The sequence below is a fragment of the Chelonoidis abingdonii genome, chromosome 7 (genome assembly GCF_003597395.2).
Source record: "Chelonoidis abingdonii isolate Lonesome George chromosome 7, CheloAbing_2.0, whole genome shotgun sequence".
In the NCBI taxonomy this organism is placed as follows: Eukaryota; Metazoa; Chordata; order Testudines; family Testudinidae; genus Chelonoidis; species Chelonoidis abingdonii.
Window position 1 is genome coordinate 59,608,772 of NC_133775.1, and position 24,455 is coordinate 59,633,226.

The window sequence follows — 24,455 nt, forward strand, 5'->3', positions numbered from 1 at the left end:
GATTTGTAATAGGACCCAATAGAGATGAATTGCCTTTCTGCTACAGCCAAACTGAGACTTTATAATCCGAATAAAAGCATGCTTTGATTTTAACAAATGCCAGCCCTTTGCAAACCTGCTTCTTTATTTGGAGGAGCATGGGCTGGATGTAGAATGCCTTTTGCTTAATTTGCTGTAGGCTAAGAGTGAGCCTTTCTTGCAGTTTATTGAACTTTCCTTAAAATTACCAGAGATCCAGGGCCACTCAAAGTGGGGGGCAAGTAGGGCAATTTGCCCCGGGGCCCCATGAGCCGCAGGAGCCCTGCAAGCCATGGCCAAGAATCCCTTTCCTGGCTAGAAGCGCCTTTTTAATTTTTACTTACCTGGCGGTGGTCCTGGTCTTCGACAGCACTTTGGCGGCAGGGGGACCTTCAGTTGCTCCGGGTCTTTGGTGGCACTTCGGCGGCGGGTCCTTCAGTGCTGCCAAAGACACAGAGTGAGTGAAGGACCCGCTACCGCAGACTTGGAGCGCTACCCGGTGAGTACAAGTGCCGCAGTGGGTGGCACTTTTTTTTATGTCTGCTGCCCTGCTTTACCCCAGCCCCTGAATCCTCTGGGCTGCCCTGCAGAGATCCATTCCAGACAGTCTTGTTAATTATATTATTAAATGTCACTGTGCATAATTCAGGGGCAAAGGTGGCAAAGTCCAGTGGTTTGGGAGATTGAAAACAGTGAATGTGGGGTAGGGAGACTTGAAAATTTAGACACACAAGCCATCTGTTTGGTAATGGGAAAATACTTGCCAAGAAATGATAAATCAACACCTGCAGCAGATGCACAGAGAAGTGCTATCCTACTGCTAGAGATTGCACTGGAAGAGTTTCCAGCTGTTTTCAGGGGCTGTGCTGGAGTATTGTTTGTTTTATATTTCATCCTGTATAAAATCCACACTAATAGGAATTGATATAGAGGCTGCCTCCTCTCTTTGGGCTTAAACCTGTGAGGAATGGAGCCCTCACAACGTTGACATCAAGTGGAGTTAAGGGCTTTTGGCATCAGTGAGGAGGCACTGGATTCTAATATAGTCCTAATTTGCCTAGGTCAGCCTGTGTCTTGCAAGATGTTGAAAGGACACAATGCAGGAGTTACTGGGTGAGGTTCTACAGCTATGCAAGAGATCACACTAGATAATCAGAATGATCCCTTCTGGCCTTAAAAATCTATGCATCTAATATTATTACAACCAAAAGTTTTAAAAATCAAGTTTCATACGTTGTGCTGTTTGTTTACTTTTTTGTATTTCTCCCAGTTCAGACGATGATTCTAGATCAGGGGTTCTCAAACTTCATTGCACTGTGACTCCCTTCTGACAAAAAAAATGGCTACACAAATCCAGAAGTGGGGACAGCTCCACTACCCTGGGTGGGTGGGCTGGGGTGGGGATGGGGGCCAAAGCCTGAACCTTGCTGCCCTGGATGTGGGGGCCAAAGCCTGAGCCCCGTCACCCTGGATGGGTGAGGGGGCAAAACCAAAGCCCTGTCATGCTGGGCAGGGGTCAGGGGGAAAGCCAAAATCCAAGCCCTGCCGCACCAGGTGGGGGTCCTGTATCCTGAGCCCCACTGCCCAGGGCTGAAGCCCTCAGGCTGCGGCTTTGGCCTGGGTGGTGGGGCTCAGGCTTTGGCTTCGGCCGCGGACCCCAGAAAGTCTAAGGCCAGCCCTGGCAACCCCATTAAAACGGGGTTGCGACCCACTTTGGGATCCCGACCCACAGTTTGAGAACCACTGCACTAGATTATTTCGGTTGCCTGCACTGAAAGGCAATGTATGTGAAACATTTTTAAGAGTCTAGGACTGAGAAGTCTTTTCACCTCTCACTACTCTGATTCTATTTTTTAATTCTATTTCCCTGTCATTTAAAGGGATAAATGACAGGAAAATAGAACAAAAATGAGCTAAAAATAGTTGCAGGCAGTACATCTACCTCCAATTTCTCCTGTCAGTTTAAGAGGTGTTACAATCACAAAGTCCTAATTTTTTTATTTTTTTTCTGTGAAGGACTCACACAAACAAGGGAAACTGGCTGACTACCTGGGGTGCAGTAACGCTGATTATAAGCCAACGCTGAAATGCACAAAGCAAACAAACTGAAGAAACAGGGGAAAATATTTCCCATCTAATCTTATTAAAACAACTGTAGGTAAAATTTGTCAGAGAAATGTGATTTCTAAGATCTTGTTCCTTTAGCTTTGTTTAGAAAGTATTAAGTTATTCAATATATAATGTGTTAACTGTCAGAAATGTAGTTAAAAGGTTTCCTACACATACTTAATATTTTTTTGAGCATCCTTTATTATCTTTCTACTGTCCCTTTGTTTCTTTCATCTGTGTCTCTTTTCCCCTCATTCTTCTGTTCCCAGCCTGCAGCTCTTCTGTTGTCCTTCCTGGCTTTCTGAACTGATGTTTTTTGCAACTGTTCAGTTTAGCCTGCTCTTGCTTGAAACTTTATGTTGCTGGCCTGGTAGTGTTTCCCCACATCTTCTTTCCTTGCACAGCCTATAGCTTCTCTGGTCATTTCAGACATAAATAGCGTTCATGACTGCTGCTTTATGCAATTTAAACTGTGGCTTTTTCCTCACAGCACACACTGTCCTTAGCTATTTCAGTGGATGACTGCAGTCTTGGAAATTATGCCCCTTTACAAAGATTCTGCTCATCTGGAAGTGGCTGAGAATTTTAATATCCCTAATATAAATGATGCCATGGTGGGAGGCAGGCTTTAAAAAAAATGTCCCAGTTGCCTACTAGAGAGAGGCTTAACCTTACCAGCCAGAAACCAATAGAAAAAACAGGTGATAGTAAATAGAAAAGTTATGTACAGGAGTAACAGCATCAGTGCCTCTGCTATTGCTTACAAATTTCTGATGGGCAAGAGAAATGTGAAACTGCTATTGTTGTCTGTTTCAGGACTGCACAAAGTTTTGACCAGCAGCGGTGAAACCAACAAGGGACTTGTTAATTTTACTCTGGCACAGCAACAACAGAAATAGTGGAACAGTCTGTCTGCCTACTAGTTCTAGCAGCTGATGGCAGGTCAGAATTTACTGGCCCTGGAGAGCCTTGTGGACTGGGGTTTGGAACCCTGTGGTCCCTGACAGTTGTACACCACAGGGCAGGAAGCTTTCCTGAGATTTCAGTAAAAAATCTGCTTTGACCTTTGACCTCCAGATCATTCAGTAGTCAGAGATGATGGAACAATCAAACATGATTGGGGTGGGGGTTACATTTGCTAGAACTATAGTCATCCACAGTTAGTAGTAAATTAACTAAGAAGCTTAATTAGCAAGTTTCATTTATTTCTCAGGTGGCCTGTTGGCTGCATCAAATATTATGGTGGTGAGTATGGTATAAGACCATACATAGAATAGAATAGATCCACCATTTATTATTAATAATAAAAGGAAAAATATATGTGTTTTTTGGACTCAGTATGTTGCATGGTGGACCCTGACCAATGAGAAGAGAGGAACAAATGAAAAGAAAAAGAAAAGTTGTTCCACTTGTATTACAAGGGAGGGAGGTAACTGGTTAACAAGTTACCATGGGAAGTTTATCTCCATCTTTCCTTTGGCTGTTATGGTTTTAAATTCCACTTGCCCCCAGGCTGCCTAAATCTCAGATCTCCGGAAGCCTGAATAAACGCAAGAGCAAATCCCTGACAAACGCAGAGGAAACAGTCACGGAAGGGTTTGTCCTGAGGCAGGTGAGCAGTCTGCACTTTGCTCTGCTTTGTCAGCTGGGAGGATGTCTCTGTAGCAGCAAAGAGCCGGGAGTGCTGATCCAGGTTGAGGGTCAGGCAGGCATCAGCTGATGTGGCAGGTGGACTTTGACAGCTGCCTTTGGGGACGGAGAGAGCGCAGGCGAGGTCTGCAAAGCTGTCGGTGGTGGGCACGTTTGAACAGGTGTGTGTACGCAGATGGGCATTTTGCTGCTTGCTGGGCTTTCTCCAGGTGCTTGTCATCCTGTGGCTCCTGGGAAATCAATCTCCATTTCAACCCCTTGCTCGTAGTTCTGGGCTATGGGATGACATGAACTCAGAATAGACTGACACACACACAAGTGTGTGCTCTAGAAAGCTGCTCAGTCCAGCATTTTATACTTTGTGTGTTGTGGAGGGTGTGTGTGTCTCAAGTCGAGATCACATTTGTGCGAATTGTGAGTGTTGACCCTTAGAATAGCACAGAACAGTTTTGGCAAAGGTGTGGGGGAGGGGAAGAGATTGTAGCTTTTCGGGTGAGAAGGGGGAGAGGGTTTATTAGATCAAATTGGTGTCAGCCCCTGGTTCCGCATGCCCCTGAGTGGCTGCACAAAGGAATAAAGAGCTGAGCATGTCTTAGCCTTTATAATGTGTTAGATAAAAACCCCTTATCTGAGCACCCCGAAATCCAGATTTGGATCCAGGTTTTGTGGCTAGGGATCATTTCTTTGGAATTAGCTATAATAGAGCTGTTGGTGTCTCCAAGCGCTCCATTCTCTAGGAACATTCTTACTGTTACCTGACTCTCTGGATGTGGGGACTGATAACATTGCAAAGCGAGTGCTGTTGGTGGGTTCATTGCCCACTCTATGGCATCCGTGCAGTTTGGTTGGTCAGGACTTTTGCTGTTACACCAGGCATTAAAGGGGGCAAGTGGCCAGGGGCAGACTAAAATGGTGGTGCCTCCAAATTGCTCCCAGGGCCAGTGGTCCTGCTGGCAAACAAACTCCTGCAGTGAGGAGTTGGGATCCTATTTTAGGCCAGGCTGTGGCTCCTGGATCATGCCTTCATCTTCCCTGAGGTCAGGTAGCTGGTCAGGACTATACAGTGTCTGAGGAGAAGGCTTTCTGAAGACCCCTCTGCAATATCCTCCCACCCCTGAAATGTACTTGTTATTTTGGAGTTGTGGTAAACATATTGCCCAAGTTACTTGCAAGTGCAAGGCTGGCTTGTCTCCCTCTCCTCCCAGCACAAGTTTCACCCATCAAGACTTGAAAAATGTGTCGGACACCTACTAGCAGTAGGACTAATTCTACTAGCTGAAAGCAGGGCCGGCTCTGGCTTTTTTGCACTCCAGGCGGCTGGAGCAGCGAAGCAAAAAAAAAAAACCCTGCGGGGTGGCACAGTGGAATGCGTGCCCCAGCTAGCAAGTGGGGGTGGGGAGGGAGCTGAGAGGAGAGAGAGAAGGGGGGCGGCCAGGGCTTCCTTCAGCCAGGCTGCTAACCACTCGGCCCCTCCCGCCGTGCTGCCTGCCGGGAGGGCTCTTTGCCGCTCTGGTCGGTGGGGAGGGAAGGACGCGGGCTGCCGGGTTTGCTGCAGACCTGGCACTGTCTGGGGCAGATGTGCCACCGCCCCCTACAGGGTGGCCAGAGCAGCGAACAACAAAAAAAAAAAGGGTGGCTGAAAGTGTTCCTATCAGTAAGAGGGATGGGGTTCTACCAGCCAGGCTGAGGGACAGTGCCCTGGTGAGAAGCCCAGCCTTCCTGTCAGCTGCTGAGGATGCTGGGATTTCTCCCAGATCCTGTCACCGGATCCTTCCTTGGGCTCCCTCTTTTGTATCATCTATGGCTAACAGATGTCTAATACATTTGAAACCACACTCCTCAAGCTGCTGAAAGGCTTCCTGTCTCTTTACCCTGAAAAGTCTTGGCTGCTATGAGGCAGGGGTTCAGCTGCTCTACATTTTCCAATAAATTTTCCATTTTCTTGTATTTATTTTTTTCTCATTCTACGAGACTAACTGCAGTACCTGCTTATAGTGCGCGTCATAGTTTTCTGAGCCATCTTCAGCAGCAGCACTGTGTTTTGACAGTTTCACTGCAGCCCACTGGGTTGTGAGTCGCTGATCAATCTTGTTAATTTCTGCTTAGGGAAAGCTATGCGCAGCAAGAGAGTCCCTCTGGCTGGCTGGCTGGCTGGCTGCAGACTCAGGAAGACAGCTCTGCATTAGCTCATATTTGGAAGGTTCTCTTTGCAACTGGAAAGGCAAGAAACATTGGAGTTTTTTTAAATGAAAAATTAAATTCTTCAAAGATTGTTGTTTCAGGCCACTTCACTTGCCAGGGAAAGCTTCCAGCTTGTCACTGGTGAATGGACAAGAAGCTTTTCCATGCCCCTGGACATTGGCATCTTGAAGGGAGTCAAAGGAACATGAACTAACAGCAAAGCTGATTGGTATTATGGCATTGGAAACATGGCAATGCATTTTGCAGGCTGACTTTGAGGTAGTTTAGATTTCACGCCCTGGGATATCCCTTTGTTTACAGGAAGCTGCAAAACTACGAAAAACTAAACCAAGGAGGAGGAGCTCCACAGCAAGACCCAGATGGACCCTTGGGTGCTCCCGGGGCAGCCCCAACCAAGAGGGAGGCATGTAGCCCGGATGGAGGTCCAGGACAGGGGGCCATGGGGAGAAGGCTACCACAGACCTCGACCCCAGTCCAGGCATAATGGTGAGAGGTATTACCACCACCAACAGGACCTCACAACAGGGCCTCAGCTGTGGCCAGACCCATGGATGGAGTACCATGCTCCCAGCTATCCTGGCAGGCCAGGGGACCAGATCAGACCAGACTCCAGAGCAGAATATTATGAAAGCAGTTATCTCACTAGACCATATTCAAGGTAAGGTTTGAATAAAATTAAGTAACCATATGGATCAAACTGTCCTCTGTGGGTGCTTATCCCTCCACATTCTTCTAAATAGCCAGTTATTAAAACAGGAGCTGCAGTGGCTGCTTTATTTAGGGCCGTGTAACAGTTCCCATTCTAATCCCCTCTTTATGATCATGCATAACTTTCTAAAACTTTCACTTTTGGGGCTGAAATTTTCCAGGCTTGACCTCTATCCATCAGTGAATTTCTTTTGAAAATTGGAACAAATATAATTCAGCTCTTTTGAGTGCCAGGAAAGTGATAAAAATATAAAGAATAATGTAACACAAATTATTGCAGCCATGTTAACTCTGCTGCAGAAACAGGGGAGGAAGGCTCAAATGTGGGATGGACACATCCTTTATTGAGGAGAAGTGGCTTTGAGTGTCCTGGCAGATACAGGTTTTGATTTGACTGAGGTATGGACCTTTGAAAATTGTGTGTTGTATCTACAAAGTCCACTCTGCAGTGTGTTTTCACAAAGCTCTGCTAAGGGGTGTGAGTGAACTGTCAGGGGTTGAGGGAGAGCTCTGGGCACTTTTGGGATGCAGCAGAGAAGGGGGGCCTACTGGGAAGCCCCTTAGGAGCATGGCAGCTTCAAATGTTTGCGGGAAGGAGGTTCTTTTCTCCAAATCTCCTACACTGCTCATGAGGGTGGGTCCCTCCAGCAGAGCTCCTAGGGATATTCCAGAGGTGTGCAGCCAAATGATTCCAGAATTCCACCAAAGCTGGCAGGGCTCCAGTGGCCTGGAGGGTGACGCTTCTCTGTTAAGAACAGGAGGCGAAGGGAATCTGACCCCCAAACCTCTCGCTCTTGCTCTGTGCTTCAGAACGCTCACCCTAACCTCTGACCTTGACCTGACTGTGACCCTGCAGCTGACTGTGGGGCTGATGAGATCCTGGCATTTATTTCATTGACCTCGTTTCACAACAGAGTCCCAAAGATCTCAGACTGGGATGGAATCCTAACCCGGCATTTCATTCCACACCTGATCCCTTGGCCTTTCACCTTGGAACTGATCCTGGATGGAATCTGGTGTCCTGACCCTAGATCTAGTTCTGATGCAGAACTAGTCTCCTGATCCTCTGTTTGGATCTGGATCTGAGGGCATGGAAGCTGCCCAATGCCAATATAGTTCTGATGGGGATTCCTTTCTTTTGCTCTGCTTTTGGTTCTCCACCCTCTCTGTTCTCTATATTTGGGATTCATTTCAGGCAAGGCTATGAGGACGCCTGCTGGAGCTACCCATCGCCAAGCTCTGGAGAAGACTCCACTTACAGAGGTTATCGCAGACCCTCCCAAGTACTGCAGCACGAGAGAGGTACTGTATGTTCCTCTAGGAAATGAAAACTATTTTGCTTGCTGTTTCTTGCTGGCCTGGCCAGTCTATTGGCAATTTCTGACAGTTCTTTTAGCATTAGCCCTATATGATGTGTCCCTTCTCTGACATACATATGTCTCTATGTCACGTTGACCAACCATGAGAGCTCCTCTGGAGGAGAGCTGGGTGTTGCCTCCTCCAGGACCAGCTACTCACCGTTTCTTGATTAGATGGGCTTTCCAAAGAGCATCCCAAGGTGTTCTCCTCCTGAGGAGCTGAATTCATTGTCTCCAATCTCAGCCCTTGATCCTGGGCTCATGATGCGAGCACTGACTTGGGTTTGCATCTGAGAGACAGCTACAGCAGTGACGTACAGGAGCATTTGAGCGCCATGTAGCAGGTGAAGCACCAAGTCGTTACTGGTCCCAAACAGTGTAGGATAATGCTAATTTCACTGCATGGTCAGAGCTAGCAGCTGATGACATTTCTGAGCTAAAGGAAATGTGAAGGAAGAGATGTCTGTTACTGTGCATGTATTTTATAGGTGTGTATTGTATGTAGACACACACACAAATATGTATATCATTGTACTAACTAGGCAGAATAATTTGGAAGGAATGGAGTGCAAATGACAAATCTTGACTCAATGTTGTCCCTTTTAAAACTTCATTAATATTAATTGCACTGAAGAAAAATACTAGATCTTTATGTTGGTTTTCTCTGAGTGTGCAGATCCAAGGCACGAAGATCCTTATGGCAGGCACATGAATTACTGGGATCAGAACTACTACAGAGACTCCCGTCATGATCAGGAGACCAGCCCATTTGGGCAGAACGATGTGGCACAATACCAGTAAGGGTGATTAGAATGGGACGGGAAGAACTTAATGTCTGTGCATGAGCTTTGCAGGCAGGTTTCCAACTTCCCCCTTCAAAACCTAAGCAATAACACACATGGTTAGATGGGGGTGCGTGGTTATGCTGTCATCCCAGATGGACTGGGATGGAATGTCTTTAGTAGCTACGTGCCAGTGAGACCCCACGCTGCACACCCTGAACCTGTTGTGGTTTGCCTAGTGAGCTGTGACCCGAGCAAGTACAGTCTCAGCAATCCAGCCAGCAGCTCCATTGGCCCAGGCTGTTTTGTGTTACTGTGCATACATGGTTCTCGCTGGCTCTCCTGCAGCTTCCCATGGTGTCACCATTAGATCACTCTTGAACTAGTCTCTTGGGTCAGTTTCAAGGATGTCCTCTACTGTATTTCAAACCTGATGCAGCTGGGGTTCCCCCAGCATTGCTCTGTCAGTGTGCATGGTCCGGCCCTGCTCAATCACGTGCTCTGCAGAGCTGATTAGAGCTTTGGGCAGCAGTAGCCATATCCCCACCCTGAGCTTCCTAAGACACAGGCAGTGGGATTATGATGTGTGCATGTGGCAGGGGAGAAAGGGTTCCCTGTGCCTTATCTATGCTTAGTGTCGAGTTATCCATCCTAACGGTTTTAGGGCCTGATCTGGTCCCTACTGAAAGACTCCCATTGACTTCAAAGGGCTTTGGATCAGGCCTCGAGATTAAATTGTACCAGGCAGGGACTGTGTTTGTCCAGCACCGGATACACTGACCCCACGCAGGAAACAATGATGACAGTGAATTGTGTTTCAGTGGCTTGGCCTGTTTGTTTGCAGCCAGAAGAGGGCTGATGCTGAGGGACAGATTTTAAAAAGCTCTTAAGGCACCTAATGGTGCAGACAATCTCTCTAGGAGCCAATCTGGCTCTTCAGGGACCTAAATACCTTTAAAATCTGGCCCTTAGTACTCAGTACACAGCTCTTCATCTTGGCAGGATGCAGTCAGAATCTGTGCCATTGGACTGCAAAACTACAGCTCCCTTTCTACAGGCGACTGAGTCTGTTCTAGCAAGCTGGTTCTGTTTCTTCTCATTCCCCTTGAGTAAAGAGAGGGAGTCTTCACGCCCATCTGGCAGCAGCACACGTGCCACTGGCTTTTCACCTAGGAAAGTCATCAGTACTGGAACTTGATGAGCACATCTGCAGTGGGTTCTGTGGATGGCTCATGGCACATCTACCCTCATGTTGGGTTGGCACTCTGTTCCCTCCCACAGCTCAAAGAGCTACAGCTCCTGTGAAGAGAGGTACATCTCTACTCTCAGGCAGGAGCAGATTGGGGAGGAATCCCAGGGGAACTGCGTGGAGGACGCCAGCTTCCAGCCATATGAGGTAATCACAGAGAGACAGATGAGTTGAAGATCTGAGGTTCTTCTGTGTGGGAGTATTGCGTAGTTGTTAGAGCAGGGACCAGGAGGTCCGAGTTCTATCCCTGGATCTACTACCAACTCTCTGTGTGACCTCGAGCAAATGCCTTCACCTCCCATTGCCTCAATTTCCCAGTTTGCAAAGTAGGGGTAGTGTTACTTCCCCACCTTCCAGCGTTGATACATTACTGTTTGCAGAGTGCTTTGAGAGCCTCACCTGGAAACATGATGGAAGAGCTATTAGTATCATTATCACAAAGTCTCTTTCTGTGGGGCTGTCACTTGCACTCCCCATGGCACCTGGAGGCAGGGCCTACCCTTGCTGCACCTAGAACTGGCCCAAAGGCTGGTCTTGGTGGGTTTCTCCACCCTCTGTTATTCTAGGACCTCTGTTTTCGTCCACTCCCTCCCTACACCAGGGGGCTGTCCAGCAGCATGGTTACTTGCTCCCAGAAGAGGTGGTGACAGATGCCTGTGACAGAGCACTGTTTATTTCCACTAGTGACAGGAGACTCTGTCCGAGTGACTGCATTTTGCAAATGATCAAATGACAAAATGTGTCTAGAAAATGCTCATTTGCTTCCTGAGGAGCAGGTGACAGCCATATAGGGTGTCTGCGTCAGATTGGTAAGAGGTGCTGGGCTAGAGGCGCAGCTGATGTCAACTGGTACAGCTCCACAGAAGTCAAAGGAGCTTTGTAGATTTACACCAACCCAGGAGTGAGTCATATTGATCAAAACCACTGGGAACAAGCAAAACGTGACTAAAAGAGTTTTAGACCTTAAAGTGCTTGAGATCATCTGAGGGGAGGTGCTGCTGTACCGTGGTCATCAGTGGGGGTGATGTGTGTCCCCCTGTGCCAGATCCCAGAGGACACAAGCCGGTTACAGCTTTTAGCTTGAGACTAGGCAGTTTAGCTCAAGCTGGAGAGACCCCTGTTGTTTGTTCTGCAGGCGCTGGTCCAGTCCCAGCACTTGCCAACCTGGGCACTGTCACACTGTATAAATGCAACACGTGTTTGTTGTGTTATGGCTCCATTTCCACACATTGCAACTCTCACCCCTCTTGCCAGTCTACCCTCCCATCTTCCCTGTCTGGCTCCCTCAGGTCGCCATTTTCTCTGCTTCCCTTTCCCAATGGCTCCTGTGGCTTCTCTTCTCCCTCAGCTCCTTGCCCCATGTGAGCTCAGCCGGCTTGTGCAGTACAAGGAGTCTGGCCTCAGCTCCAGCAGCTATGAACTCAGTCAGTACATGCGCGACTCTCCCAGTCAGTACGACCCAGATCTTTCAGAAACCTGGAGTCCAGTTCAAACAGGTGGGTGTGAGGTGAGGGTACCAGGTGTCCGAGGGGAGGGCAGGCACATGCAGATGCTCTCACGGCAGGGACAGTGGGCTGTATGACAATATGGCTGTTGCCCTCACATATGAACCTTTAAAGCATCATGGGAAGTTCCGAATGGCCATGACTGATGCTTAGGGCCAGATTTTAAAAAGCTTTTAAGGCACCTAATGGTGCAGAAAATCCCATTTGGAAAGCAGCTTGTGGAAAATACAGGGTGATGCTGGGCATCGCCCAGCAGTACTGTAGAGTGGGGGCTGGGTGATGCTGGGCATTGCCCAGCAGTACTGTAGGGCATGTCCATATAACCCAGTGTTAGATTTGGTAGGGACTTCAGTCAGCTCAGAGAAGGGCTGTTTCCCTGAATTCTGCCTGGCACAGTCTGTGGGGCCTTGGCCCCCATACCAGCTGACAGAGAAAGCTTGGTGCTGCCTGAAAGTGTGTCAGGTGCTGTCCCTAGGGTTTCCCCCTGATAACAAAGCTTGCTGAGTGGCTGTGAAAGGGCTAGCTCTGGTCTGTGTGTGCATTTGTTGCTGTTTAGAGGAAGTCTTGCTGTCCATTCCGCACCACGTGGCCCCCCAGAAGTATTCCCTCCCTCACGTGCCAGTGTGCTTTGGAGCAGGAGGCCAGCTGGTCCAAGTGTGCCCTAACTCCCCGGCTGATGGGCAGCCCACCCTCATCGAAATACACAGCCTGGAGGTAACCAACCACCCAGCCACCTGCAACTGAGAGCTAGCATCCCATCATCCACCTGTACTGCCCCATAGCCCCATTGTATCCTCCCATCTCCCGCCTGTACTGCCCCATAACCCTTTGTACCCTCCCATCTCCTGCCCGTACTGCCCCATAACCGCTTTCTGCCCTTCCATCCCCAGCCCGCACTGCCTCTGTAACCCTTTGTACCCTCCTATCCCCTGCCTGTACTGCCCCTTAACCCTTGTTCCCTCCCATCCCCCTCCCGCACTGCCCATGTAACCCTTCGTGCCCTCCCATCCCCCGCCCATACTGCCCCAAAACCCTTTGTACCCTCCCATCCCCTGCCTATACTGCCCCATAACCCTTGTTCCCTCCCATCCCCTGCTCATACTGCCCCTGTAACCCTTCGTACCCTCCTATCCCCTGCCCGTACTGCCCCATAACCTTTGTTCCCTCCTGCACTGCCCCTGTAACCCTTGTTCCCTCCCATCCCCCTCCCGCACTGCCCCTGTAACCCTTCATACTCTCCAATCCTGTGCTCACACTGCCCCATAACCCCTTGTGCCCTCCAATCCCCCGCCCGCACTGCCCCATAACTCCTTGTGCCCTCCCATCCCCTGCTCGTACTGCCCCGTAACCTTTGTGCCCTACCACACTGCCCCTGTAACCCTTCGTACTCTCCCATCCCCCTCCCGCACTGCCCCTGTAACCCTTCGTACTCTCCCATCACCCTCCCGCACTGCCCCTGTAACCCTTGTTCCCTCCCATCCCCCACCCGCACTGCCCCTTTAATCCTGAGGGCGCCAGATTGAGGGACATGAGTTTTGTGCTGTCTCTCCAGTTCCCTGAGCAGTGCCAGCTCCTTTCCTGCCCACGTCTCACTGTTGCAAACAGTGCTATGGTAAAGTGCAGCAGGATCCACACAAACCAGTTAAGGAACAACATGTTACTGCGCTTTAGAAATAAACCCCCCACCCCCACCCCCACCCCCATCCCATGGAGACATGGCCTTAGGAACTAGCCATACCTTAAGGTGACTAAGACTTTGTGGTTGAGCAGTGTCCTTACCCTGGGCTCAAGAGGACATTGTGTGCACCTGCACAGCGGGCTGCATGTTTTGCCAGCATGCTCTGCCATCGTAAAATGGAATAACCCAAATCTGTGGTTGAACTCTGCTCTGGAGCCATTGGCCATAGCATGGATGGAGGGATCTCACACAGGAGTAGGGCCATTCTGGTTCTTACAGTTCCTTGAACGAGACACTGAGACCCAGTTCCAGGTTCTGCACAGATTGCTTTTATTGGCAAATTCCCTATGTGAGTGACCTGGGTTGGCTCTTGTACCCTGTAACCATCCAAATGCCTGGTCCCACTGGGCCAGAGGCCTTGGAGTCACAACTCTCTTCTTAGGGGACAATTTGGGGAAGCATGGTCTGGTGGCTAGGGCACTGGCATGAGTCTTGTGAGACCTGGGCTCAAGTTCCTGCTCTGCCACAGACATCCGTGTGACCCTGGGCAAGTCCCCTAGCTGCTCTGTGCCTCAGTTCCTTATATGTGCTGGGGGATAATAGCCCTGCTCTTCCCTGCCTGCCAGGGGTGGTGGGAAGATAAATACATTAAAGATAGCAGTGATGGGGGCCGTATAAGCATCTTAGATAGATTGTGTTCCCCAGCATCTGACCCTCTTTTCCCCTCTGAGCTGGAGCCTTCTCCTTTTCAAAGGACTGCAATTATAGGAGCCAGATCCCATTGTAAAAGGCAATTGCTTTTTATAAGTGTGCGGATCAAGGTGGTAAACATGTCAGTACATATGCTCCGAGATAACATGTATGCCCAAAGATGTCTTTGAGAAAAGCATCCCCAGTACTACTAAAGCCTTTGCCAAAGCATTTTAGCTTTCAGACAGGGCCTTGATCACAGTCTTCTCTTGCCTCCTAGGTAATCCTTCATGACACCAAAGAGCAGGAGGAGATGCGAGCCTTCCCAGGGCCTCTGGTCAGGTACAATGCCATTGGAGGTGTGCAGTAAACCATGGCCCCTATCAGCATTCCTTTCTGTCCCAGAATTCCGCTTCTCTCCAGGCTGCTGCACACACAGCTTGACCATTAGAGGAGGATATGGTCACCTGGAATTAGAGATGAGCCCAAACCGTGTAATTTGGATTCATGTTTCAAACTCCCCAAAGTCTCAGGGTGTTCAGGCCCAAGGTTTTGGTTAGGCCCTTTGTAAAGATAAGGACCATCGACAAAGTCCAGGTCCAGCTTCAGAAATTTGCATGTGGTTGGTTGGATCTGTGGGTTTGCTCTATTGGGAATGCTCAGAGAACATTGGGTGACTGTTATTTCGTAAGCAAGTCCAGGGAAACCCAGGTTGTAAGAGTTCATGGGTGGAGGGATAGCTCAGTGGTTTGAGCATTGGTCTGCTAAACCCATGATTACGAATTCAGTCCTTGAGGGGGCCACTTAGGAACCTGGGGCAAAATCTGTTCTTGGTCCTGCTAGTGAAGGCAGGGGGCTGGATTTGATGACCTTTCAAGGTCCCTTCCAGTTCTATGAGATAGGTATATCTCTATATATTAAAGAAGGGCTTGTGGAACATCCACAATCTTTGTATAACCAGTGGTTTGGATGAGCAGGTGTTTCAGTCCTCTCATGCTCTGCAGAACTGAAGCCTGATGTTGTGCTCCTTGGGAGCTGAGCTTCAGTAAATGTAGACCTGGGGAACATCTTCCCTCAACCCATCATGTTCAATCAGGTTTGCTCTGCATCACATTCCTTTTACTGAGATGGCATTCAGTCACTCATGAGAAAAGCTGAGAGATAAAACAGGCCTACTTTAAAGAAGAAAAGCACTGAAGTTACAAAAAGCATTGAGCAAGCACAGAGGCCTGGATGGAAGTCTGAGGATCAGAGGTTAATAGCACAGTAGAAGGAGACAATATTAGTGGAATGGCATTGTAGGTGCTAGAGTCCAATTGACTGTGATGTTCTCTACAGATAGATTGATCTGGATCAGGTTAAAAATATCACAGGTGCACAAAGAAGGGATTTCGGATACATTCTAAATCTTTGTGGCTTGGCCATCTGCAAATGGGCATCGTAATAACCAGCCTTAATACATGTTTTGTCTGACGGATACATCGTGGTGTTACTGATATGCATGTGAGCATCTCCGATTTTCTACCTCTCCTTGAATAATTTTCTGGAGTCCTCCACATAATTCACAGAGTCCTAGGAATTCTCCCTTATTCTGTTAAGGATGTCCTGCCTGCACTTGCCAACACCCTCTTTCTTGTTCCTGCAGGGAGGATTTGCACAAGGTGGATGTGATGACATTTTGCCAGCACAAAGTGGCCATGAGCTGCAAATTGGAGACTGAGAGAGGCAGAGACTCAGCCCTGCTCTGGAAGCTCTTAGTCCTCCTTTGCCGGCAGAATGGGGTGTGTGTTCTTTATGCAGTGTGATGCGTGCCAATCCTTATGAGTCTTTTTGGTTCGGTTCAGGATGGCTTGTTGTGAGAATCCCTTTTGTGTGTCTGAAGCAGCCAGGTGCTGCTGTGGGAGATCTTAAATGCATCTCACTCCCCCATTAATGCTGACCACTTCAGTGTGGCCTAAAGCACCAGGTACATGGAAGACACACCTCTCCAGGGCTGCTTCCCAAACCAGGTGCAGCACCTTTGAAATACCAGTGTCCCAATGGAACAGCAGCACCTAAAGGGACACTGTCAATTTAATTTAGGAGCCAACATTTCTGTCCAGAAGGAGATTAGTGTCTCAAACCCAATCTGCGGGAGGTCTGCCACAGACTATTAGAAGGAATCAGGACCAGACCACTGAGATCTCGAAAGTTTGATTTTTGCTATTATGTCCCTTGTTGATGACTCATTGCCTTTACTTTCTCTCCACTAACATTGTGTATATGTGATTAAGAATAGACTCTTCAATGACACTCACTAGGATAAAAATCATATGAGCCACCGATCCTCATGCTTCAGGGAATAGATTGACCAGAAGTGGTGGGTCAGGAAGGAATTACTCCCCATCGTATGGTAATATTTGGTGTGGTGCATTTGGGAGGATTTATACCTACCTCCATGTTATGGAATGTTGTTCATTGGCCAAGGCTGGATACCACTGGTCTTTTCTAAGATGGTAGTTCTCATGTTCCTCCATTTCCCTGTCCAGTCCATGGTGGGCTCAGACACAGCTGAGCTGCTGATGCAAGACTGCAAGCGCCTGGAGAAGTACAAAAGGCAAGACCCAGCAGCCAATCTGATCAACTTGACTGATGAAGAGTGGCCAGTGCAGGGCTCTGGGACACCAGACCTCCTCACTGGGGAGATCCCACCCAGTATGGAGACACGAGAGCAGAGAGTGGAGAAATTCACCAAGCTCCTCTTCTATGGCAGAAAGAAAGTAAGTAGGGTGCATGCACACTGGTGTCCAGAGACTCCCCACTGCTCTCTTGCTAATGTTTTCACTGCCTTCAGAGGAAAAGGTGGGTTTTGCAGGTCCATGAACCCCTCTCTGTAATTGATTGGGTGGGCGTCTGAACAACACAGGTCTCATTTTCCCATGGGTGCTGGCAGTGATACCTCCACAGTGCTCCTGTAACTCTCACTGGCTCAGAGAGTCAGAGGATTGGGCCCAGGTCTTTCTCTGACTGCAGTGTGGAGTCTATTGCTAATCCTCCCTTGGCCCAGTCTAACACTGGCTTGTCTTTTAAAGAGGGCTCTAATGGGTGGTAGTGGCTAAGAAAGGTCCCTGTGTCACTATGCCTTAGGGGTCACCACTGAGACTACCAAATTCAGGACAAGCTGCTGGGAAAAAGGGAAGACATACCCCAAAACTGGTGGTTATTCTTCTATGAGATATACCAATCCAGCAACAAAAGTAAACTTCTGTCTCACCACACTGGCTAACAAGAAGTCAGAAATGCAGCCTCCTTAGGTATTCCTATCCTGGATTCAACACCCAGATACGAGACTTAATGATAAGTGGTTATTTAAAACCAGTTTCATCAAACAAAAGGTTCTGCTGATCCCAAAGGACCAGCCACATACCCAGATCAGTATATAACTCAGATCTTACCCAATAATCACGCCATTGCCAATCTGTTAGTATCCCAAAATCTACAGGTTAATTTATAAAAAAGAAAAAAAGAAAAGTGAGAGTTAAAATTGGTTAAAGGAATCAAATACATATGACAATTGCAAAGTTCTTGGATCAGGCTTGTAGCAGTGATGGAATTAAATTGCTGGCTTGTTAAGTCTATGATTGCTTCCAAATCATTGGAAGGTCCTCAGTCCCTTGGTTAGAATGCTCCCATTAGTATAAGTCCATAGTCCAGAGGTTTGAGCAGGAAAGAGGCAAAATGGAGATGTTTCAAGGGCCTTTTATAGCTTCTGCCAAGTGAAGGGAAACCCATTGTTCTAGTTTGTGGAAAATTACAGGTAACAAGATGGAGTTGGAGTCACATGGGCAAGTCACAATACTGCATGCTTTGCTTAGTCACAGCAGAGGCACTTACCCATACTCTAGTTAGAATGTCCCTAGAAAAGTTCATTAAGTGTAGATAGGTGTCTTCCATGGTCCATTGTAAGTTGAGTGTTCTTTGATGGGCCATTCAACTTGAATAGTTCCTTCACAATGTACTGGCTAAATACCTTGTTACCACAGGAGCAAACATTTGAAATACAAGTACATAGTTAATAATCATAACTTCAGATATAAAAATGATACATGCATACAAATAGCATAATCATATTTAGCAAATCATAACCTTTCCATAGACACCTTACTTGACATACTTTATACAAGATTTGTTGCAATTATATAATAGCGGTAGCAACAATGATTTGTATGGTCATATTTTAATCAGATAGTGTCACATCCTGTTTGTGGAATTAACCCCTGAATCTGCATTAGGGCAGAAATGTCCCACTGTTGCTAATACCAGGGCAGCACCACTGATGATAGCAATTGCAGGAGCTGTGCTGTTGATAACTAGCATGACAGCTAAGCCTGATTGGGGTGGGGTCTAATATACACAATAGGAGCCAGATCCCATGGGAGGGAACAAAGGTTATGTGGCAGTATGGGTGGGGGATAGGAGGGTACGAAGGATAATGGGGGTGCTGAGAGCCATTGAACCAAACTGTAAAACCTGTGTGTGAAGGAAATCACTTCAAGCCAGGGGGTGTGGCAACCTCTCTAGCACCCCTAGTTCCAGCTCTTTTGGGGCACAATGTTCCGAACCATAATGGCCAAGGGAAACTTATCTAAGAGTTCCTGCATTTGCTATCACAGTTGGAGCTGAACCGGTGGGAGCAATAGTGGGAGGGAAAACCTCTAGTTCAGAGAAGGCTTTAGTGCCCAGTCTAGAATTCTGACTTTGTGGCATTAAGTACTAGTAGGCAGCCTGAAGCTTGCAGTCAACGGGACAGCACTAATACTTTTGTACCGGTAAGAATAAACATAAGGCGACCTGGGTGATGGAGAATAATTTCTCTAAGCTGGCTCCAGATGGGTAAACCCAACAGTCACATCATCCATTGCAGGCTTGAGCTGGCCTCACGTTTGGGGGGACATATTACACTCATGGAAAAAATCAATTCATTTCTCACGAGCCTGGCTCCCTGCAGATGGGTGGAAGCCCTAGGCCAGAGGAATCAGGCTGTAGATCCCATGCTAGACCTTGGAAGGTTAGGACCTTCCTTTCACAGCAGTGGGAGAGATCGAGAAATGGTAACAGGACAATTTTTTTTTCTCCTGGCTGTAGGAAGCCCTGGACTGGGCCATGAGAAGCCAGCTGTGGGGTCATGCCCTGTTCCTGTCAAGCAAGATGGACCTGAGGACCTACAGCTGGGTTCTGTCTGGGTGGGTAGGAGCTGCCAGAGCATGGTGCTCAAGAACCCTTCACGTGATTGGCCCCCTCCCCTGCTTCACAGCTACATAACATACCTGTTGAGTCTCCTGCGTTGTCCGTGCCTCACACAACCTGAACCCTTGGATGGAGGATTTCTGCTGTTTGTCTCTCCCTACCTTGGAGATGAGCAAGGGGTTTGGGCTCACTCGTCAATCTCTCTTAAGTACATACGTGGCCCCCTCACAGCCGTATCTGAAGGCTGCACGTTCTTTAATGTATTTATCCTCACACACCCTGTAAGGTTGGGAAGTGTTGTCTACATGCTACAGAGGAGGAACTAAGGCACAGGGAGGCTAAGTGAGTTTCCCAAAGTCATAGAGGAAGTTTAGCAGAGCAGAAATTGAACCCAGACCTTACATGTATTAGCTAGTGTTCTAATCACTGGCTGGCCCTTCCTTCCTGTCAGCATAACGGCCCCGTCTCTCTGCTTTTGTTTTGCAGGTTCACCAGCACACTGGCCCTCAACGACCCCCTGCAGACTTTCTTCCAGCTCATGTCCGGAAGGATGCCTCAGGCAGCTCTGGTACTGAATGGAAAAGCATCTAGCTCCCTCCCCTCCCTCAATGCCTTGTGTTGGTGTGGGGTAGGAGAGCGGGCCTCAATGGCACTCTGCAGTGCTTCATAAGATGATGTCAGTATAATCAATTTGTCCTTTAGGATGTTCACTGCAGTGAACAGCAAAGTAATTGGCCATTTTTCACTGTGCTGCTAATTTGGCCACCTGCTGCCACCTCCCAGATGGCATCAGGGTCCCTGCCTATTTGTGTTTGCCCCATGAGATTGAGGTAACCATATCCTGGTGCGGTGATGCGTTTGCATGTGCATGTCCGGACGCTGCCTCGATGCATAGTGACCCAATATCATCACGTGCCAATGCAACATCGTGAGGCAGCACAGTGAACAGTCGGACTCTTTTTAACTGTCTGGCTTACAGGGACAGGACAGATTTGTGCAAAAGGGGCTGTCCTGTGAATATGGGATTGGTGACAACCCCAGTATGACCTAGTGACCCCTGCTAGCACCAGCACAGTGCCATTCCTCTATAGGAATCTGATACAGCGGGGATGTAGCATAAGAACCTAGTGCACTACGTAGGATTACATACTGTGGTGGCACAGGGTGGGGGAGGCATGGAGCTGACTTGCAGAAGGGTTCTGTGGAGGCATGAAAGAGCACAGAGGCCTGGAATTTAGGGGGACATGGAAAGCTCAGGCTGACAGAGGGAATGCAGGGAGGCTGAGGCGGCCCGGCTCAGCTGATTGGAGTGGAGGTTGACCCAGGGGCATGATGCTAGGTGAACGTTTTTGGTTAGTCGGCATAAACTAATTGCCATTAAGTTGGCTTCTTGCAGAAGGCACAAACTGCCAGGCAGCATCTGTGAAGCCAGAGCCAGAAGCAGGAGAAGAGAAATGCACTGTAGCTTTTCTGCCTCCTCTGCCTTTAGGTTTCACTTGAACAGGCGTAGTCACCTCCTTTCTTTATTCACGGACAATGTTCCTTCCCTTGTGACGCTCTAATAGCTCTCTACCTAGTAAAGGCCAGATCAAGGAGCTAAAGCAGCCAAACTATCCATTCATCTTTCTTTGTTTCTGCTTCCAGTGCTGTGGAGATGGCAGGTGGGGAGACTGGAGACCACACCTGGCAGTGATGCTTTCCAACCAGGTTGGGAACACTGAGCTGAACCACCGGGCCATCATCGCCATGGGAGACACCTTGGGTGAGGAGAGGTGATGACAAGGCCTAGCTGAGCGGCTCACACTTAGTGTCAGATAGGACGCCCCATTGTGCTCACACTTTTAGCGTACTCCATTACAGAAGGTGGGAGGATGGCGACTTAATGGCTAAAGCTGCCCTCGGGTTCAAAACCACCCTGATGGAAATAAGTTTAGTCTTGGTTCTGTCCCCACTGTAGAGCCATCCACATCACTTTCACCACCTCACACAGCTTGGCCTTGCTGGGAGTGTGCGCTGAGCATCCACTTGGAGTGTCATCTTGCTCATTTCAGAGCAGCGGTTGGGATCATTGGTGGTGCACAGCTGGAAAGTTCCTAATACTGCTACCTAGGAAAAGAGGAGCTCAGATATTTAAATTCCAGTTGCAATAAGATTTATTGCCACGAAATAGATACTCAGAAATTTACAGGCCACTCAGAAATGTACAGGTCAACATTTTCTGATGTAGATGGCTAAAGTTAGACACCTAAATTAGAAAAGGGCCTTTCCGAGACACTGAGCACACAGAGTTCCCGCTGGCCCAGGCTTCCTTCCTGCAGAAACCAAGTTCAGTTCTTTAATTTTTGTCTATATGTATGGACCCTGACATATACTTCAGTGGGGCAGAGAGAGGCTATGTGAGAACGGGTGGCTGACAAGGTGCCTGCAGGGTAAGGTGAGCACACCTAGGAATAGTGGGACGGCTGGCTATCTGCTCAGCTCTCTTGGCCAGCCTGGATGTGTGTCTGTGGAATTGGTGGTGTGAGTGGATATCTGCTCAGCTCTCTTGGCTAGCTTGGGCTTGTGCTGCTTGCATGCAGTTAGGAGTGAGTTTGCATCATGCAGTGGTTTAAATGGGTTCAGTTCATGCTGTTGTGAACTCACTGCCCACCATGAAGGAACTATGAGTTGGGGCCACTTGCATACATTGAGAAAGTTACTGGCTGCCTTCTCACCCCTGAGCCATCAGATGCCAGCCACTGGTCTTGCCTGCCCCAGCACAGGTCATTCTGGGGGACTGGTGCAGCAGTCTTTTCTCTCGTGAATTCCCTACACTGTGACCCTTGGGTGCTGCTGCTGTCTTCGCTCTTTGCTTCCAAGCTGAACAACCCTTTATTTCCTCTTTAGCTCAGCTCCATGACTGTATTATTAAATTACTGCACAGCTTCTGTTAAAATGCCATAAGATGCCTTGGCAGCACCAGGGGCTATGTAAGCTGTTGTGAACAGATGTGTATGTTTGTGAGTCTTGACAAGATTGTGCATCTGCTCCTTTCCATGTAATTGTGTAGTGTATGGAATTGTGACTGTGTGTCTGTGCACTTGTGCCCACAGGCCAGTATCTGCATGCATACCTTTGCCCATACACCTGTGTGCCTGGCTGCCTTTAACACAGCGAGCCGACATGTTCCAGGGCAATGTAATGTGTGTGTAGATGTACAGCAGTATATGTGCAGACATGGGTGTAAGTAACTGTGTAAAGACAGGCGTGCAGTGTGGTAGGGAAAGAAACGGGACTACTGCTCTGCCTTGCACGCTTAGTCAGATAATAGACACTGTATACTCCTGCTGGTGAAATATCCCTATCGCAGGCTCTGAAATGCATACCTCTGCCCTAGGGCATGAGTCACAGATATGGCTGACAGAGAGACTTAATTGTCTTATTCTTAGTGCCAGTTAGGCGGTGACAACGGTAGAAAGCCTCGCCACAGATTTTGCTACATTGAAACATCCTGAAGAAGCTTAATGGGAGCCAGACACTTACTGGCATGTGCTTCTGCCACCCAGTCAGGTCATCTAATGGAAAATTAAACTTGATGACTAGCAAAATAACAGCTGTTCTAGGGGATGTAGGGTGTAGGGGTTGCCTCGAGGTTGGGGGCCTTGGATGGGCAGAGAGGGGAGATGGATACGGCTGGTTTGTCATGTGCGCATTTGAAGGTGTATTTTTGTTGTGACTGGCTTTTGTCCTTTTTCTCCTGTCCAGCTGGGAGAGGGTTAATAGAAGCTGCTCACTTCTGCTATCTAATGGCGAATGTCCCTTTTGGTCACTACGGGGTTAAGACAGACCACATTGTCTTGCTGGGCAGTGACCCCAGGTAAGTAAGCCAAGCAGGCAGACTCCTGCAAATATTTACAGCTGTCATTCTTAGGAGTCAGAACAGCTCCTGCAGTGATCTCCGAGGGCTTTGCAAACAGGAACTCCTTGGAAGGAGATGAAGTTTATAGTTTATTTTTTGTTGTGGTTTAACATTCCATTTTAACTGAAGATGTTACCAGGAAGATACTTTAGGAACAGCAAGGTGGAACGCTGAGCCTAAGGCCATCTCTAAAACAGTGGCATAGCTGGGAACAGGACCCAGGAGTTCCCTGCTAACCTCGCTAGAGTGCTGTGCATTGTGCTAATGACCGAAGGTATATTGGGAATGATGGTGCCAGTCAGAGATTGGCACTATCAATGGTGCCAATTCAGAGATTTCTTGAGGGGGCAAATTCCAGTTCCTGCATCCCCCCAACACTGAAGACCTTGGTCCATCCCCTGCTCATTCCTCCCACCCCGCAGGGGCCCCAGGTTTCTCTTGGCTGGGGAGTCTCCCCGCTCTCTTACCCATATACCACATGAGCCAGTGCCACCAGGAGTCGAGGTCTTGGCGCACTCCCCTGCGCTCCAGGAACAGACTCCCTGTCCGCCAGTTCACCATGCCACTCAATGAAATTTGGACCACTCATCTCTCTGTCTGTATGGAGGAGTGGTCGGATCACATTTCAGTGGCATGGCAACCATGCAGCTGGAGGTGACAGAAAATGCTGCTGTGGTATTTGATTGGTTGTGTGGAGCCAGCTAGTTACAATGGGGGTGGCCCAGTCCAAGTTCTAAAGAGCCTTGAAGGGAGATGCACTTGGCACTCATTCTACAAGTGGAGGGGCTTAGGCACAGAAAGGGCAAGGGATGCTCCCAAAGAGACAAAATAGGTCCATGGAAAGAGAGAAAGACACACTGAACTCTGACGCTCACAGGGCACTGAAGGGATTATGTTTGGCAGCCATGTTACCTCCTGGATTTGTGGGTTTAGCCTTTCACTGTAGTCACATTAATGGGGATGTATTGAAGCAGCCCAGCACTCAGGCAGCAGCAGTGTGCAGTGCTTGAGGTAGATGGGTGTTTGGGCAGCAGTATATTTGATAATGTGGGGAGATGTTTTAACATGTGAATGTTTTCCTCCTTGCCCACTCTCTGCCTTCCAAGCCCAAAAACATAAATACTCCCACCCACATATATCAATAACTGGAGACTGGGTAAAAAGAATGAAGAGTACTTGTGTCATCTTAGAGACTAACAAATGTTTTTGAGCATAAGCCTTCGTGGGCTAAAACCCACTTCATTGGATGCATGCAGTGGAAAATACAGTAAGAAGATATATAAAAAAAAAATTCCCCTCTCACCCCTATGGGTGGTATGTGTCTTCCTCAACCTCGGGTCCTCTACCAGAGGCCTGGGAGTCTGAGGGTTCTGCGCAGTATC

At 48.4% G+C, this 24,455-nt stretch overlaps 1 protein-coding gene across 3 annotated transcripts in view; it reads left to right on the forward strand.

The window, feature by feature from the left end:
* Positions 1-6,284: 6,284 nt before the first annotated feature.
* SEC16B (SEC16 homolog B, endoplasmic reticulum export factor) overlaps positions 6,285-24,455 on the forward strand; it is a 43,741-nt gene continuing 25,570 nt past the window's right edge. For all 3 annotated transcript variants that reach the window (XM_032804790.2, XM_032804791.2, XM_032804792.2), the window contains exons 1-13: positions 6,285-6,637; positions 7,883-7,989; positions 8,722-8,842; positions 10,109-10,223; positions 11,425-11,572; positions 12,138-12,295; positions 14,230-14,291; positions 15,595-15,730; positions 16,478-16,708; positions 19,074-19,171; positions 19,662-19,743; positions 20,820-20,937; positions 22,920-23,031. In XM_032804790.2, coding sequence (XP_032660681.1) covers positions 6,339-6,637; positions 7,883-7,989; positions 8,722-8,842; positions 10,109-10,223; positions 11,425-11,572; positions 12,138-12,295; positions 14,230-14,291; positions 15,595-15,730; positions 16,478-16,708; positions 19,074-19,171; positions 19,662-19,743; positions 20,820-20,937; positions 22,920-23,031 — 1,787 coding nt within the window. In that variant the 5' untranslated portion in view covers positions 6,285-6,338. The remainder of the gene's footprint in view (positions 6,638-7,882; positions 7,990-8,721; positions 8,843-10,108; positions 10,224-11,424; positions 11,573-12,137; positions 12,296-14,229; positions 14,292-15,594; positions 15,731-16,477; positions 16,709-19,073; positions 19,172-19,661; positions 19,744-20,819; positions 20,938-22,919; positions 23,032-24,455) is intronic.